This window comes from Procambarus clarkii, chromosome 52 (genome assembly GCF_040958095.1).
Source record: "Procambarus clarkii isolate CNS0578487 chromosome 52, FALCON_Pclarkii_2.0, whole genome shotgun sequence".
NCBI lineage: Eukaryota > Metazoa > Arthropoda > Malacostraca > Decapoda > Cambaridae > Procambarus > Procambarus clarkii.
The window spans coordinates 7497828-7516995 of NC_091201.1; the positions used below are offsets into that span (position 1 = coordinate 7497828).

Here is a 19168-nt window from a genome sequence, read left to right on the forward strand (position 1 = left end):
GTAGCGTTCCGGGCAGGTCTTTAATCCTATGTTCCCTGGAATACGACCCCCGCGAAGAATCGTTTTTACAACCAAATACCCATTTTACTGTTGAGTTAAACAGAGGCTACAGTTAAGGATTTGCGTCCAGTAAATTCTCCCCAGCCAGGATACGAACCCAGGACAGAGCGCTTGCGGACCGCCAGGCGAGCGTCTTACCACTACGCCATGGAGACTGGTGAGTGGTGAGGCAATATCATCAGCAAGTGTGCCTCCTGAACCTGTTCCACACCTGACATCACCCTCATAGCCCTCTACACCAGTGGTTCCCTAGCTCTAGGTCACTACAACAGTCCCCATTAAAGGTTAAGGGCGCGCTATCCTCGCAGCGCAGTGGTAACACTCGCCCGGCGCTTCGCGAGCGATTTGTGCCTGGGTTCGTATCCTGGATGATTGACTAGGCATCAATCCTTAACTGTACGCCTTTGTACACCCAGCAGTGAATGGGTAGCCTGATTGTTAAGGGACTTGGCGAGTCGTATTCCAGGGAAAATTAAGATTTAGGACGTGCGCGAAACGCTATGTGGCTTTACAAGAACGTGAGAAATATTGTATATACGACCTCCTTTTACATATAGAGTCCTTAGTAATGGCCCCGTCCCCAGCAGAGAGGCAAAGTGAGAACCTGTAGGGAACCTGTAAGATCACTCCACTAGCTGGGTATTTCCCCTCTACCCTCTGGGATCATAATCTGAACACTGCCTCAACTTATGGCCTCTTATATATAGGTCCAAGGCCCCGGGGCTCTAGGCAGAGCATAGGTGTGTGCTCAGAGGTGTTACGACTTGAAAAGTTCTATGACGATGCAAAGTGTTGGAAAGCATTCTGCTCTTAACACAGGCATAATAATATGCAAATATGATATAATTATATTTTATTCAGTTTGTTAAGTTAGCTCTAGCGTAAAGGTATCATAAACATAAATTACTGCTCTTGAAACACTCACTGAAAATTCAACATATCCGGTATTTACACAACAAAACACGGAGGTAAAAATATATCAGGTATAATGTTAGTTACAAGCGAAGAGACGCTGGAGTTCCCAGGGTTCTTGGCCAGCATGATGGTATACACCTCAGGCTAGTATGATGCTATACACCTCAGGCCAGCATGATGCTATACACCTCAGGCTAGCATGATGCTATACACCTCAGGCTAGCATGATGCTATACACCTCAGGCTAGCATGATGCTATACACCTCAGCCTAGCATGATGCTATACACCTCAGGCCAGCATGATGCTATACACCTCAGGCTAGCATGATGCTATACACCTCAGGCTAGCATGATGCTATATACCTCAGGCTAGCATGATGCTATACACCTCAGGCTAGCATGATGCTATACACCTCAGGCCAGCATGATGGTATAGACCTCAGGCTAGCATGATGCTATACACCTCAGGCTAGCATGATGCTATACACCTCAGGCTAGCATGATGCTATACACTTAAGGCTAGCATGACGCTATACACCTCAGGCTAGCATGACGCTATACACCTCAGGCCAGCATGATGCTATACACCTCAGGCTAGCATGACGCTATACACCTCAGGCCAGCATGATGCTATACACCTCAGGCTAGCATGACGCTATACACCTCAGGCTAGCATGATGCTATACACCTCAGGCTAGCATGACGCTATACACCTCAGGCCAGCATGACACTATATACCTCAGGCTAGCATGATGCTATACACCTCAGGCCAGCATGACGCTATACACCTCAGGCCAGCATGACGCTATACACCTCAGGCCAGCATGACGCTATACACCTCAGGCTAGCATGAAGCTATACACCTCAGGCTAGCATGACGCTATACACCTCAGGCCAGCATGATGCTATACACCTCAGGCTAGCATGAAGCTATACACCTCAGGCTAGCATGACGCTATACACCTCAGGCCAGCATGACGCTATACACCTCAGGCTAGCATGACGCTATACACCTCAGGCTAGCTTGATGGTATACACCCTAGGCTAGCATGACGCTATACACCTCAGGCTAGCATGATGCTATACACCTCAGGCTAGCATGACGCTATACACCTCAGGCCAGCATGATGCTATACACCTCAGGCCAGCATGACGCTATACACCTCAGGCCAGCATGACGCTATACACCTCAGGCCAGCATGACGCTATACACCTCAGGCTAGCATGACGCTATACACCTCAGGCTAGCATGACGCTATACACCTCAGGCTAGCATGATGCTATACACCTCAGGCTAGCATGACGCTATACACCTCAGGCCAGCATGATGCTATACACCTCAGGCCAGCATGACGCTATACACCTCAGGCTAGCATGACGCTATACACCTCAGGCCAGCATGATGCTATACACCTCAGGCCAGCATGACGCTATACACCTCAGGCTAGCATGACGCTATACACCTCAGGCTAGCATGACGCTATACACCTCAGGCTAGCATGATGCTATACACCTCAGGCTAGCATGATGCTATACACCTCAGGGTAGCATGATGCTATACACCTCAGGCTAGCATGACGCTATACACCTCAGGCCAGCATGATGCTATACATCTCAGGCTAGCATGATGCTATACACCTCAGACTAGCATGATGCTATACACCTCAGGCTAGCATGACGCTATACACCTCAGGCTAGCATGATGCTATACACCTCAGGCTAGCATGATGCTATACACCTCAGGCTAGCATAACGCTATACACCTCAGGCTAGCATGACACTATACACCTCAGGCTAGCATGACGCTATACACCTCAGGCCAGCATGACGCTATACACCTCAGGCCAGCATGATGCTATACACCTCAGGCCAGCATGATGCTATACACCTCAGGCTAGCATGACGCTATACACCTCAGGCCAGCATGATGCTATACACCTCAGGCTAGGATGACGCTATACACCTCAGGCCAGCATGACACTATACACCTCAGGCCAGCATGACACTATACACCTCAGGCCAGCATGATGCTATACACCTCAGGCTAGCATGACGCTATACACCTCAGGCTAGCATATGACGCTATACACCTCAGGCTAGCATGATGCTATACACCTCAGGCTAGTATGATGCTATACACCTCAGGCCAGCATGATGCTATACACCTCAGGCTAGCATGATGCTATACACCTCAGGCTAGCATGATGCTATACACCTCAGGCTAGTATGATGCTATACACCTCAGGCCAGCATGATGCTATACACCTCAGGCTAGCATGATGCTATACACCTCAGGCTAGCATGATGCTATACACCTCAGGCTAGCATGATGCTATACACCTCAGGCTAGCATGATGCTATACACCTCAGGCTAGCATGATGCTATACACCTCAGCCTAGCATGATGCTATACACCTCAGGCCAGCATGATGCTATACACCTCAGGCTAGCATGATGCTATACACCTCAGGCCAGCATGATGGTATAGACCTCAGGCTAGCATGATGCTATACACCTCAGGCTATCATGATGCTATACACCTCAGGCTAGCATGATGCTATACACTTAAGGCTAGCATGACGCTATACACCTCAGGCTAGCATGACGCTATACACCTCAGGCCAGCATGATGCTATACACCTCAGGCTAGCATGACGCTATACACCTCAGGCCAGCATGATGCTATACACCTCAGGCTAGCATGACGCTATACACCTCAGGCTAGCATGATGCTATACACCTCAGGCTAGCATGACGCTATACACCTCAGGCCAGCATGACACTATATACCTCAGGCTAGCATGATGCTATACACCTCAGGCCAGCATGACGCTATACACCTCAGGCCAGCATGACGCTATACACCTCAGGCCAGCATGACGCTATACACCTCAGGCTAGCATGAAGCTATACACCTCAGGCTAGCATGACGCTATACACCTCAGGCCAGCATGATGCTATACACCTCAGGCTAGCATGAAGCTATACACCTCAGGCTAGCATGACGCTATACACCTCAGGCCAGCATGACGCTATACACCTCAGGCTAGCATGACGCTATACACCTCAGGCTAGCTTGATGGTATACACCCTAGGCTAGCATGACGCTATACACCTCAGGCTAGCATGATGCTATACACCTCAGGCTAGCATGACGCTATACACCTCAGGCCAGCATGATGCTATACACCTCAGGCCAGCATGACGCTATACACCTCAGGCCAGCATGACGCTATACACCTCAGGCCAGCATGACGCTATACACCTCAGGCTAGCATGACGCTATACACCTCAGGCTAGCATGACGCTATACACCTCAGGCTAGCATGATGCTATACACCTCAGGCTAGCATGACGCTATACACCTCAGGCCAGCATGATGCTATACACCTCAGGCCAGCATGACGCTATACACCTCAGGCTAGCATGACGCTATACACCTCAGGCCAGCATGATGCTATACACCTCAGGCCAGCATGACGCTATACACCTCAGGCTAGCATGACGCTATACACCTCAGGCTAGCATGACGCTATACACCTCAGGCTAGCATGATGCTATACACCTCAGGCTAGCATGATGCTATACACCTCAGGGTAGCATGATGCTATACACCTCAGGCTAGCATGACGCTATACACCTCAGGCCAGCATGATGCTATACATCTCAGGCTAGCATGATGCTATACACCTCAGACTAGCATGATGCTATACACCTCAGGCTAGCATGACGCTATACACCTCAGGCTAGCATGATGCTATACACCTCAGGCTAGCATGATGCTATACACCTCAGGCTAGCATAACGCTATACACCTCAGGCTAGCATGACACTATACACCTCAGGCTAGCATGACGCTATACACCTCAGGCCAGCATGACGCTATACACCTCAGGCCAGCATGATGCTATACACCTCAGGCCAGCATGATGCTATACACCTCAGGCTAGCATGACGCTATACACCTCAGGCCAGCATGATGCTATACACCTCAGGCTAGGATGACGCTATACACCTCAGGCCAGCATGACACTATACACCTCAGGCCAGCATGACACTATACACCTCAGGCCAGCATGATGCTATACACCTCAGGCTAGCATGACGCTATACACCTCAGGCTAGCATATGACGCTATACACCTCAGGCTAGCATGATGCTATACACCTCAGACCAGCAAGATGGTGGGAGAGGCTTCACAGGACCACCTGTGGGGAAGAGGGTGCTGTGGGCGAGGCTTGCTAGTATATACCAATGTCAGCACAGCCACGGAAGGTCTCCTGTGGTCCACAGCCCACAGCCTCAGTACCGTTGCCGCAGTCTCCCCAAGCGTTCCCTGTTAGTAACAATTGTTATTTTGACATTTGGCGTCAATGTTAACATTTGTAATAATCTGGTTAATATTGAGTGATATATGTGTAGGAGAAGTGTGTAGGAGAAGTGTGTAGGAGAAGTGTATAGGAGAAGTGTGTAGGAGAAGTGTGTAGAAGTGTGTGTAGGAGAAGTGTGTAGGAGAAGTGTGTGGGAGAAGTGTGTAGGAAAAGTGTGTAGAAGTGTGTGTAGAAGTGTGTAGTAGAAGTGTGTGTAGGAGAAGTGTGTAGGAGAAGTGTGTGGGAGAAGTGTGTAGGAGAAGTGTGTAGGAGAAGTGTGTGGGAGAAGTGTGTGGGAGAAGTGTGTGGGAGAAGTGTGTAGGAGAAGTGTGTAGGAGAAGTGTGTAGGAGTAGTGTGTGGGAGAAGTGTGTGGGAGAAGTGTGTGGGAGAAGTGTGTAGGAGAAGTGTGTAGGAGAAGTGTGTAGGAGAAGTGTGTAGGAGAAGTGTGTAGGAGAAGTGTGTAGGAGTAGTGTGTAGAAGTGTGTGTAGGAGAAGTGTGTAGGAGAAGTGTGTAGGAGAAGTGTGTAGGAGTAGTGTGTAGGAGTAGTGTGTGGGAGAAGTATGTAGAAGTGTGTAGAAGTGTGTGTAGGAGAAGTGTGTGGGAGAAGTGGCACCGAAATCCACAAGTTATGTTTGCAACTAACTTAATTTATCTTTGTGCGTTGGCTTATCATGGTCATCACAGGCGTATTACTGATTGTTCCTAGGATGCAACCCACAACAGTTGGCTAACACACCGGTACATATGTGACTGCAAAATGAACAGATGCATGAGATTAAAGGAAAGGTGCCCAACCGTTATTGTCCTGTCCGAGGATTCGAAGGCTTTGATTGTGAGCTGAAGACCACAAAACTACGGGATGGTGAGGTTAGGTTAGGTTAGGTAGGTTAGGTAAGGCTTGGTTAGGTTAGGTTAACTAAGGCTTGGTTAGCATTGACTAGGTTTGGTTAGCTTTAACTAAGGTTGTTTAGCTTTCAATAGGTTAGGTTAGGCTTGATTAGATAGGTTAGGTTAGGTTAGGTTAGGCTTGATTAGATAGGCAGGTCAGCTTTAATTACGACCGGCCAGGCTGAGCGTGATCAGGTGCAGTAATCCAACCTTCCCAACTACCAACAACACGAGTCATATAGCACCCTCCCTTACTAAAGGAAGGACGGGACGCTAAACTGAGATATGAGGACAAGGAGCTGGGATATGAGGACAAGGAGCTGGGATATGTGGACAAGGAGCTGGGATATGAGGACAAGGAGCTGGGATATGTGGACAAGGAGCTGGGATATGTGGACAAGGAGCTGGGATATGAGGGGCAAGGAGCTAGGATATGAGGACAAGGAGCTGGAATATGAGGACAAGGAGCTGGGATATGAGGACAAGGAGCTGGCATATGAGGACAAAGAGCTGGGGTATGAGGACAAGAAGCTGGGATATGAGGACATGACAGTGCCACTGAGGTGACGTTACCTGCGTGGTAGTGCCACTGGAGAACACACTGGGTGCACACGACGTCTTTGGGCAGCGTCACTGTAGTATTGTGCCACTCTGGCTCCTGTAATGTGGACAATTATATCATTATTTGGAGAAAAAAAAACATTGAACTGTTACGTTACTAACCAGACCAACGCTTGACCCTTCCCCAAGATGCCACCCACAACAGTTGGCTACCTCCCGGGAACTTATTTACTGCTAGGTAATCAGGTGCATCAGATGCAATGAAACGTACACAAACGTCCCAGCCCGGGAATCGAACTCGGAACTATATGGCTGTGAGCCAGCGGTGGGGACTAATAGGCTACAGGACCCACCACCACATACTCCTGTGACATGAGTAGTAGTAGATGGAGAGGTCATGCACAGGAACGACATAGGCAGGCACAGGAGTACTGCACAGGTTGTCTAGTGGGGTCTAAAACCTGTACTGACGTCGTCACGCCATGGTGACGTCATACTTCGCACCCAATGTAAACAGCAGTAGTTTATCACTTAGTTCCATTAATGTTACGTCAGGCTTGGTTAGGTTAGGTTAGGTTAGGTTAGGTACAGTTGGGTTAGGCATAGTTAGATTAGGTTAGGTTAAGTTATCTTTGGTTATTATTGGTATTATATTAGGTTATATGTTATGTTAGGTTATTTTATGTTTGGTTAGGTTATTTTATGTTTGGTTAGGTTAAGTTGATTTAGGTTAGGATAGGTTAGGTCAGGTTAAGTTAGGATAGGTTAGGGTAGATAAAGTTGGGTTAGGCTACTTTACGTTTTGTTTTTATGTGTCGGAAATTTCCGACACTAGATTACTAACACGTAACATACCGAGCAAAAACGGTTGTTAGGAACATACTAACCTACTAATCATTATAAGATAACTATTAAAAGAACTAGGTTTCGTGTTTCTCAAAGAAAATGGTATGTTAGTCACGTTACCAAAAACCACTATTTAATCACATCACTTTATGAATTCATAAAACAACCAGTCTAGGGATTAAACGTGATAAAAAAGTGTTCTCGATGATTTAACCTAATATAAACTACCATAAAATGAAAGGCTCCTTCCCATTGTCAATAAAAAGACAGAAAATAGAACTGTACTTTTTTCGGTACGCGTGTTCCCTCAGGGAGGCGAGCCAGCATGGAGAGTTAAGAACTCTCCTCGTGTGGGACCCCGACACTCAACACTACAAAGACTCGACATTAGCAGTCGATCAACAGTGAATTTGCCACTGCAACCTCAATAACAACGGGGAGCACCTTATTTCCGGTTTGAAGTAATTACCTTTTAATAGAAGGCATTTGTACAATAAACTCTTGAACTATATGTTTAACACATCTCTAACCCTGTCCATGGAGGACAGAAGAAAATGTATATATGCTGGTTAGCATTGTAAATGTGTGGCCACGTCTGTGGTAGAAAAAAAAATTAGAAGGCATGCAGATGAGGAGTGACAATAATGTGGCTGAAAAATGTTGACCAAACCACACACTAGAAAGTGAAGAGACGACGACGTTTCGGTCCGTCCTGGACCATTCTCAAGTCGAAACGTCGTAGTCTCTTGACTTTCTAGTGTGTGGTTTGGGTCAACAATTGATGGCATGATAATATAAGTTAAATTCAACTCTGCCATAATGCGGGCGAACACCACAACCAAGGGAAGCTTGGTTTCATAAATTACTAAACCTTTCCTTGTTATATAACGCCTTTGAGGATACAGTTTAGCACTCTGTAATTACACCGCAGTTGCAGTTCAAGGGAGGAAGAAATCACAGCGAGTTGTTTGCACCTACGTGAACCTGTACACTCCTAATACTTGCTCGAACACGAGACGACATGGCTGACATTACCAGGACGTGTGCTTGTTAGGCTTGGTTACCTTAGGTTAAGTTAGGTTAGGTTAGGTTAGGTTTGGTTAGGTTAGAATAGGTTAGGTTAGGTTTGGTTAGGTTAGGTTAGAATAGAATAGGTTAGGTTAGGATAGGTTAGCTTAGCATAGGTTAGAATAGGTTAGGTTAGGATAGGTTAGAATAGGTTAGGTTAGAATAGGTTAGGTTAGATTAGAATAGGTTAGGATAGAATAGGTTAGGTTAGGATAGGTTAGCTTAGGTTAGGATAGGTTATCTTGAGATGATTTCGGGGCTTTAGTGTCCCCGCGGCCCGGTCCTCGACCAGGCCTCCACCCCCAGGAAGCAGCCCGTGACAGCTGACTAACTCCCAGGTACCTATTTACTGCTAGGTAACAGCCGCTTTCAGGGTGAAAGAAACTTTGCCCATTTGTTTCTGCCTCGTGCGGGAATTGAACCCGCGCCACAGAATTACGAGTCCTGCGCGCTATCCACGAGGCTACGAGGCCCCACCTTTCACCTACGAGGTTAGGTTAGAATAGATTAGGTTAGGTTAGGTTAGGTTAGAATAGGTTAGGTTAGGTTAGGATAGGTTAGGTAAAGTTGTATTAGGCATGGTTAGGTTAGGTTAGACTATGTTTGTTTATGTTAGGTTAGGTTAAATTTGCTTAGGCTAGGTTAGTTTTTTTTTTTTTTTTTTTGCGATATATACAAGAGTTGTTACATTCTTGTACAGCCACTAGTACGCGTAGCGTTTCGGGCAGGTCCCTGGAATACGATCCCCGCCGCGAAGAATCGTTTTTTCATCCAAGTACACATTTTACTGTTGAGTTAAACAGAGGCTACAGTTAAGGAATTGTGCCCAGTAAATCCTCCCCGGCCAGGATACGAACCCATGACAAAGCGCTCGCGGAACGTCAGGCGAGTGTCTTACCACTACACCACGGAGACTGTTTAGGTTAGATTTATTTATAGTAAGAATAACTTAGAGGGATACAGTGTTCTCAGGTTGTGTACTGTTACTTTACACAACCTGCAGCTTTGAAGATGGGGCTCAAGAGCTGGGGCTCAAGAGCTGGGGCTCAACTCTGCAAGCACAGCTGGTTATGTGGACTGAATTGACTTTCATGTTTTTGCAGGGTTCAACTAGTGTGTGTGTATTTACTATTTGTATCTGCAGCATTGAGCTATTAGGTCTTAGACCCCGCCTTTCTAATCAACTGATTTTCCTTTTGTGTCTACTACATACATTTATCTCGCACACACATCCCAGGAAGCTGTGCGTAGCAGCTGTCTAATTCTCGGGGACTTATTTACTGCTAGGTGAAAAGACGCAACAAGGTGAAAGAAACTCTGCCCATATGTTTCTGCCTCTGCTAGGGATTTAACCCAGGCCCTGAGGACTACGACCCTGTCTACTCAGCCGCGAGGCCCCATCATCTCGTTCTCTGTGTGTATTCACCTAGTTGTATTTCACCTAGTTGTGCTTGCGGTGGTTGAGCTCTGTTCTTTCGGCCCGCCACTCAACTGTCAGTCAACTGTTACTAACTACAATTTTTTTGTTTTCCACACACATACATACACCCAGGAAGCAGCCCGTGACAGCAGACTAACTCCCAGGTACCTATTTACTGCTAGGTAACAGGAGCATCAGGGTGAGAGAAACTCTGCCCATCGTTTCTCGCCGGCGCCAGGAATCGAACCCGGGCCACAGGATTACGTGTCCAGCCTGCTATACACACAGCCACCGGCGCCTAAAGAAACATTGCATGAACACAAGGGCAGTGATGAGGGTTCGAACCTACGCACAGGATGTTCCCAGATGCGCCTTAGTCAACTGTACCACCACATAAGCCCAGCAACCATGTGAGTGTGTGTGTGTGTGTGTGTGTGTGTGTGTGTGTGTGTGTGTGTGTGTGTGTGTGTGTGTGTGTGTGTGTGTGTGTGTGTGTGTGTGTGTGAGTGTGTGTGTGTGTGTGTGTGTGTGTGTGAGTGTGTGAGTGTGTGTGTGTGTGTGTGTGTGTGTGTGTGTGTGTGTGTGTGTGTGTGTGTGTGTGTGTGTGTGTGTGTGTGTGTGTGTGTGTGTGTGTGTGTGTGTGTGTGTGAGTGTGTGAGTGTGTGAGTGTGTGTGTGTGTGTGTGTGTGTGTGTGTGTGTGTGTGTGTGTGTGTGTGTGTGTGTGTGTGTGTGTGTGTGCATGTACTCACCTAGTTGTACTCACCTAGTTGTGTCTGCAGGATCGAGCATTGACTCTTGGATCCCGTCTTTCGAGCATCGGTTGTTTACAGCAATGACTCCTGTCCCATTTCCCTATCATACCTGGTTTTAAAATTATGTGTGTGTGTGTGTATTTGCTTCCACAACCTGTTCCTGAAGTGCATTCCATTTTCCCACTACTCTCACGCTAAAAGAAAACTTCCTAACATATCTGTGACTCATCTGAGTTTCAAGCTTCCATCCATGTCCCCTCGTTCTGTTACTATTCCGTGTGAACATTTCGTCTATGTCCACTCTGTCAATCCCTCTGAGTATCTTATACGTTCCTATCATGTCCCCCCTCTCCCTTCTTCTTTCTAGTGTCGTAAGGCACAGTTCCCTCAGGCGCTCCTCATACCCCATCCCTCGTAGCTCTGGGACGAGTCTCGTTGCAAACCTCTGAACCTTTTCCAGTTTCATTATATGTTTCTTCAGATGGGGACTCCATGATGAGGCGGCATACTCTAAGACTGACCTTACGTAGGCAGTGTAAAGCGCCCTAAATGCCTCCTTACTTAGGTTTCTGAATGATGGTCTAACTTTTGCCAGTGTAGAGTACGCTGCTGTCGTTATCCTATTTATATGTGCCTCAGGAGATAGATTAGGTGTTACGTCCACCCCCAGGTCTCTTTCACGCGTCGTTACAGGCAGGCTGTTCCCCTTCATTGTGTACTGTCCCTTTGGTCTCCTATCTCCTAGTCCCATTTCCATAACTTTACACTTGCTCGTGTTGAATTCCAGTAGCCATTTCTCTGACCATCTCTGCAACCTGTTCAGGTCCTCTTGGAGGATCCTGCAATCCTCATCTGTCACAACTCTTCTCATCAACTTTGCGTCATCCGCAAACATCGACATGTAGGACTCTACGCCTGTAAACATGTCGTTAACATATACAAGAAATAGAATTGGTCCCAGCACCGATCCTTGTGGTACTCCACTTGTTACTGTTCGCCAGTCCGACTTCTCGCCCCTTACCGTAACTCTAACTCTGTTAGGTAGTTCCTTATCCATGCTAGGACCTTTCCCCCCACCCCCGCCTGCCTCTCGAGCTTGAACAGCAGTCTCATGTGCGGTACTGTATCAAAGGCTTTTTGGCAGTCCAGAAATATGCAGTCTGCCCAACCATCTCTGTCCTGTCTTATCCTCGTTATTTTATCATAGAATTCCAGAAGGTTTGTTAGGCACGATTTCCCTGTCCAGAACCCATGTTGATGTTTGTTCACAAACCTAATGTTCTCCAGGTGTGCAACCAGTCGTAGCCTAATTATTCTTTCCAGTATTTTACAGGGGATGCTTGTCAGTGATACAGGTCTATAGTTAAGTGCCTCCTCCCTATCACCTTTCTTGAAGATCGGCACGACATTTGCCTTCTTCCAGCAACTGGGCAATTCTCCTGACATAAGTGACTCATTAAAGATCATTGCCAGAGGCACGCTGAGGGCCTGTGCTGCTTCTTTTAGTATCCACGGTGATACTTTGTCTGGTCCAACTGCTTTAGTTGCATCTAGAGTTGTCAACTGCTTCATTACCTCCTCTGCTGTCACCTCTATATCTGATAGTCTTTCATCTAGGGTAACCCCTTCCAACAATGGGAGCTGCTCAGGCTCGGTAGTGAACACTCCATGGAAACTGGCATTCAGTGCCTCGCAGATTTCCTTGTCACTTTCAGTATATGCCCCCTCTGTCTTCCTTAGTCTTGTCACTTGGTCATTCACCGACATTTTTCTTCTTATATGACTGTGTAGTAACTTAGGTTGTTTTTTCGCTTTGATTGCAATATCGTTCTCATAGTCCCTTTCCGATGTTCGTCTTATGTTAATGTAATCGTTCCTAGCTCTGTTGTATCTGATCCTGTTGTCCTCTGTTCTTTGTCTTCTGTACTTCCTCCACTCCCGCCTGCTGGCCATTTTTGCTTCCTGACACTGTCTATTAAACCATGGGTTATTATATTCCTTCTTATTTTTTCCCTTTACCGTTGGTATAAATCTCTCTTCGGCCTCCTGGCATTTCTGTATGACTAGGTCCATCATATCTTGGACTGTTTTTCCTCTAATTTCTTCCTCCCTTTCCTATGTGTGTGTGTGAGTGTGTGTGTGTGTGTGTGTGTGTGTGTGTGTGTGTGTGTGTGTGTGTGTGTGTGTGTGTGTGTGTGTGTGTGTGTGTGTGTGTGTGTGTGTGTGAGTGTGTGTGTGTGTACTCACCTAATTGTGCTTGCTGGGGTTGAGTTCTGGCTCTTTGGTCCCGCCTCTCAACTGTCAATCAACTGGTGTACAGATTCCTGAGCCTACTGGGCTCTATCATATCTACATTTAAAACTGTGTATGGAGTCAGCCTCCACCACATCACTGCCTAATGCATTCCATCCGTTAACTACTCTGACACTGAAAAAGTTCCTTCTAACGTCTCTGTGGCTCATGTGGGTACTCAGTTTCCACCTGTGTCCCCTTGTTCGCGTCCCACCAGTGTTGAGTAGTTTATCCTTGTTTACCCAGTCGATTCCTTTGAGGATTTTGTAGGTTATGATCATGTCTCCCCTTACTCTTCTGTCTTCCAGTGTCGTAAGGTGCATTTCCCGCAGCCTTTCCTCGTAACTCATGCCTCTTAGTTCTGGGACTAGTCTAGTGGCATACCTTTGGACTTTTTCCAGCTTCGTCTTGTGCTTGGCAAGGTTCGGGCTCCATGCTGGGGCCGCATACTCCAGGATTGGTCTTACATATGTGGTGTACAAGATTCTGAATGATTCCTTACACAGGTTCCTGAACGCTGTTCTGATGTTAGCCAGCCTCGCATATGCCGCAGACGTTATTCTTTTTATGTGGGCTTCAGGAGACAGGTTTGGTGTGATATCAACTCCTAGATCTTTCTCTCTGTTCGTTTCATTAAGTACTTCATCTCCTATTCTGTATCCTGTGTTTGGCATCCTATTTCCACTGCCTAGTTTCATTACTTTGCATTTACTCGGGTTGAACTTCAACAGCCATTTGTTGGACCATTCACTCAGTCTGTCTAGGTCATCTTGTAGCCTCCTACTATCGTCCTCAGTTTCAATCCTCCTCATAATTTTTGCATCATCGGCAAACATTGAGAGAAACGATTCTATACCCTCTGGAAGATCATTTACATATATCAGAAACAGTATAGGTCCAAGGACTGACCCCTGCGGTACTCCACTCGTAACGTCTCGCCAATCTGAGACCTCACCCCTCACACAGACTCGTTGTCTCCTGTTACTTAGGTACTCCTGTATCCAACAGAGTACCTTCCCTTTCACTCCAGCCTGCATCTCCAGTTTTTTCACTAGCCTCTTGTGTGGCACTGTATCAAAGGCTTTCTGACAATCCAAAAATATGCAGTCTGCCCACCCTTCTCTTTCTTGCCTTATTTTTGTTGCCTGGTCGTAGAATTCAAGTAACCCTGTGAGGCAGGACCTGCCATCCCTGAATCCATGTTGATGCTGTGTTACAAAGTTCTTTCGCTCCAGGTGCTCCACAAGCTTTCTTCGCACAATCTTCTCCATCATCTTGCATGGTATGCAGGTTAGGGACACTGGCCTGTAATTCAGTGCCTCCTGTCTATCCCCTTTCTTGTATATCGGGACTACGTTAGCTGCTTTTCAATTTTCTGGCAGTTCCCCTGTTGCCAGTGATTTGTTATACACCATGGAGAGCGGGAGGCACAGTTCTTCTGCTCCTTCCTTTAGTATCAAAGGGGAGATTCCATCTGGGCCTATAGCCTTTGTCACATCCAATTCTAGTAAACACTTCCTTACTTCCCCGCTGGTAATCTCAAACTCTTCCAGTGGTTCCTGGTTAGCTATTCCCTCTCTTATCTCTGGGATTTCTCCTTGCTCTAAGGTGAAGACCTCTTGGAATTTCTTATTCAGTTCCTCACACACTTCCTTGTCGTTTGTAGTGAATCCTTCTGCCCCTATCCTTAATTTCATAACCTGTTCCTTTACTATTGTTTTTCTCCTAATGTGGCTATGCAGCAATTTAGGCCGAGTCTTTGCCTTGCTTGCAATGTCATTTTCGTATTGTCTTTCTGCCTCTCTTCTCATCCTGACATATTCATTCCTGGCATTCTGGTGTCTTTCTCTGCTCTCCAGTGTCCTGTTATTCCTATAGTTTCTCCGTGCCCTTTTACTTTGTTGCTTAGCTAGCCTACATCTCTGATTAAACCATGGGTTTCTCATCTTCATTTCACTGTTTTCCTTTTGGACTAGGACAAACTTGTTTGCTGCGTCCTTGCATTTTTGCGTGATGTATTCCATCATATCTTGGGCCGTCTTTTCCCTGAGCTCTGTTTCCCATGCTATATCTGTTAGGAATTTTCTTATCTCCTCATAGTTTCCCTTTTAGTATGCTAACCTTTTGGTTTCGGTATCCCTCCTCGAGTTCATAAACTCTTCTTCAATCAGGTACTCAAACACCAATACACTGTGGTCGCTCATTCCTACTGGGGCCTCAAAACTGATTTCTCTTATGTCAGAGTCGTTCAGGGTGAAGACCAGGTCGAGTCTCGCTGGTTCGTCATTTCCTCTCATCCTTGTGGGTTCTCTGACATGCTGGGTTAAGAAGTTTCTAGTCGCCACCTCCAGTAGTTTGGCTCTCCACGTATCCTCGCCTCCATGCGGTTCCTGTGTGTGTGTGTGTGTGTGTGTGTGTGTGTGTGTGTGTGTGTGTGTGTGTGTGTGTGTGTGTGTGTGTGTGTGTGTGTGTGTGTGTGTGTGTGTGTGTGTGTGTGTGTGTGTGTGAGTGTGAGTGTGTGTGTGTGTGTGTGTGTACTCACCTATTTGTACTCACCTATTTGTGCTTGCGGGGGTTGAGCTTTGGCTCTTTGGTCCCGCCTCTCAACTGTCAATCAACTGGTGTACAGATTCCTGAGTCTACTGGGCTCTATCATATCTACATTTAAAACTGTGTATGGAGTCAGCCTCCACCACATCACTGCCTAATGCATTCCATCCGTTAACTACTCTGACACTGAAAAAAGTTCCTTCTAACGTCTCTGTGGCTCATGTGGGTACTCAGTTTCCACCTGTGTCCCCTTGTTCGCGTCCCACCAGTGTTGAATAGTTTATCCTTGTTTACCCGGTCGATTCCTCTGAAGATTTTGTAGGTTGTGATCATGTTCCCCTTACTCTTCTGTTTCCTTTCCTCGTAACTCATGCCTCATGTGTGTGTGTGTGTGAACCATGACCTCTCAAGAGAACCACGACACTTATCTCTCTCTCTCTCTCTCTCTCTCTCTCTCTCTCTCTCTCTCTCTCTCTCTCTCTCTCTCTCTCTCTCTCTCTCTCTCTCTCTCTCTCTCTCTCTCTCTCTCTCTCTCTCTCTCTCTCTCTTAGATGAAACTCACGTCAATGTGGATGTATTCTTGAGTGCCGGAGCCGTCAGCCTTCTGGAGGAGGTGTTGGTCCAGACACTCCTGGGTGATGATCTTGGTGACGTCGTTGTTGACACACAACCGGAACTCGAAGTAACCCTTGTGGTTGGTGGTGAGGTCTACCTCTACCGTCACCTCCTGTGTAAGCAGACTAAGGCGTCATTCTCTGCCAGGTTTACTACAATGTCAAAATCACTCATGCAGGGAAAATAAAATGTAAACTCGTGACTTAGTTATGCAGAAACAACAATCTGAAGGAACATAGTAAATCTAGAATTATATATTTTTCATATATCTATTTCCCGCATGTTTAATATTTGAGATTGAAGGAATGCGATCTTCCTATTTTAGCGCCTTAGTGTAGCTCTCTGGAGGGGGACGCCTGCTGTACCCCTGGTTCCCACCATGAATCTCTGACGGCCGAGGTTTACAACCTTTGACCAATCATTGTAATTGTCAACTTGCATCCTTTCCCTATGTATTTCATATGTATATATGTACATACATATATATATATATATATTTATATTTATATATATATATATATATATATATATATATATATATATATATATATATATATATATATATATATATATATATATATATATATATCCATCCTAAAGGCATAGTTATAATTAACAAACACGTGAATAACTAATGCAGAAACTCCACTCAAGAATAACGAAGAAACAAGTAATCCAGTATTACTGAAAGTAGCTGTTCTAACTTCTGTTTAACCTGACCTATCATCTGCCTAATGTATCTACTACTTGCACCGGGTTCTAGTAGACCAAACTGGTTCACACTTGTCTAGCGTAATGTGCCTACAGTGGTGGTTCCAGACGCAAGTGTCGAGTTACTACTTAACACTCAAAAACTGCCTGAAGGATTACGTCCTCCGGGAGTGCTGGAGGAATAAATAGAACGCGCATCATGTCTGCTCTCTCTCGTTCAGTACATTTTCCCTATCTTTGGCTGTCCTATTACTAATTGTCCTCAGTGCCTATTCCCCGTGACATTACCTGACCCATGGTGTAGTTGGCGACGATGAGTCCGGTGCCATAGGTGCCACCAGCCTCGTTGTCCCGGGGCTGAGGGTCGGCCCAGTTGTCGCCACACACGCCACACTGCCCGTCGTTATCCTCATACTGCACCTGTGTGGACGACGTCCGTCAATAGTGTCAACAACAGATTTGTTTTGCATCAAGGCGCCATGTAGTGACGGTTTTAGGAACTAATTGTGCTGTTTATGGCTGAGCTCCGCCTAGGGGTCGGAGCCTGAACTAGCAACTGTCATGGTGGCCAGGTTGCAGCGCGCAACCGTGTCAACACGGGATGGATTTTCCTAAATGCAGTTATGTAAACAAGATGTAAATTCAGATTCCATGCTTATGGTAGTAAGCAATGTTTGTTATGACTTCATTCTAGACGTAATAGGATCAGCCTATTAAGCATGACTCCTGCCATCATTCCACACTAAGAAAGTTGTTTTCATACCATGAAACCGGTCATGAGAGAGAGGGGAATGTGGGAGGGAACGAGGGGGAAGTATGATGGATAATAATGTTAATACGACTGGCTGTATGATGACTTGTTGGTTGCTAGGGGGGGGGGGGTAATGGGCCAGAAATACGGACCTCAATTACCCAAAACATTTCGGATTATAAGTTTTGGGTAATTTGGGTCATAATATAAAAATACATTATTATACAGTATTATCTAGTAGTAGTAGTAGTAGTAGTAGTAGTAGTAGTAGTAGTAGTAGTAGTAGCAGCAGCAGCAGTAGCAGTAGTAGTAGTAGTAGTAGTAGTAGTAGTAGTAGTAGTAGTAGTAGTAGTAGTAGTAGTAGTAGTAGTAGTAGTAGTAGTAGTAGTAGTAGTAGTAGTAGTAGTAGTAGTAGTAGTAGTAGTAGTAGTAGTAGTAGTACTATTATTATAAATAAACGTGACTTGAGCATAGAGAACAACGGGTTGTCAGCAAATGCCTAAAGTTTGAGGGTCTTTATACTGTCAATTGCCTCACGTTGTGGACGCTCCCCAGCGAGGAGGGAAGGCGCACACTTACCTTAAAGCCGCCACAGAAGAGCTCGTTGTCGTTATAATTGATGGGGGTGTCGAAGCCCTTCCTCCAGGCGGAGGAGCGAGAGACTGGCTCCATCAGCCGCCCGTGGCCCTCCACCCATCCTGACGCCCACAGCGCCACCACGCCCACCCACAACACCCTGCTGTCCAATCCCATCACCAGAGGTTCTTCAAGAAGTCTAATGGCAGATAACTTTCGTCCAGCAGGAGGCAGTGACAGCATTTATACCCAATGGTGCGTTACGTGACAAGGTCGTTGAGCTGAGTGTTGTGGTGCTACGTCACCCAGTAACACCTGGTGGATCTCATCCAGCGAGGACAACCACCTGATAACCCCCCCCCCCCTGGTGCATTGCTAGGTTGATCACCAACAGTTATTAAACCACACTCGTGTAAAGAGGAGCAGTAACAGGGCAACTTCGGGTTGTGAAATGCATGAAAAGGTAATTAGCAGGATAAGAATGATCACATATGAGCTTCACTATGAGTGAGACATACAGAGTGAGAGGTTGAGTGAGGAAGACGCAAGATGATGCCCACCTCTCCCTAGAGAACATGTTCTTGCCTCTCTGACAGTGTTCTTCACCAACAGCTTTGATTTCGTTGCTTTTTGGAATGTCAACTTTCAGAAAATGACGTAATCACAAATGTGCTAGACTAGACACAACATAATGTTTTTTCATCAATCTCTTTCATTTCAATGCTTGCATTCTTCATTTTAAGTTTACCGTGTATTGTAAGAGAAACAGGACATAATTAATTAAACAGTA

The 19168-nt window shown here is 46.2% G+C and overlaps 1 protein-coding gene across 1 annotated transcript; it reads right to left on the reverse strand.

The window, feature by feature from the left end:
- Positions 1–4764: 4764 nt before the first annotated feature.
- On the reverse strand, positions 4765–18572 carry LOC123763688 (uncharacterized). Its single transcript, XM_045750972.2, has 5 exons — positions 18382–18572; positions 17340–17471; positions 16288–16452; positions 6809–6893; positions 4765–5311 (listed from the first exon to the last, which is right to left on the reverse strand). Exons 1-5 carry the CDS (start codon positions 18553–18555, stop codon positions 5217–5219), a joined length of 651 nt encoding a protein of 216 aa, XP_045606928.2. The 5' UTR covers positions 18556–18572; the 3' UTR covers positions 4765–5216.
- Positions 18573–19168: the final 596 nt, after the last annotated feature.

Excerpts from the sequence above, each read along its gene's own strand:
- LOC123763688 (XM_045750972.2), bottom strand. The coding sequence starts at position 18,555 with ATGGGATTGGACAGCAGGGTGTTGTGGGTGGGCGTGGTGGCGCTGTGG. Across the intron at positions 16,453-17,339 it reads CCAACTACACCATGGGTCAG|GAGGTGACGGTAGAGGTAGA; the intron begins GTAATGTCACGG and ends CTGCTTACACAG. Across the intron at positions 6,894-16,287 it reads AAGAATACATCCACATTGAC|GAGCCAGAGTGGCACAATAC; the intron begins GTGAGTTTCATC and ends TCCACATTACAG.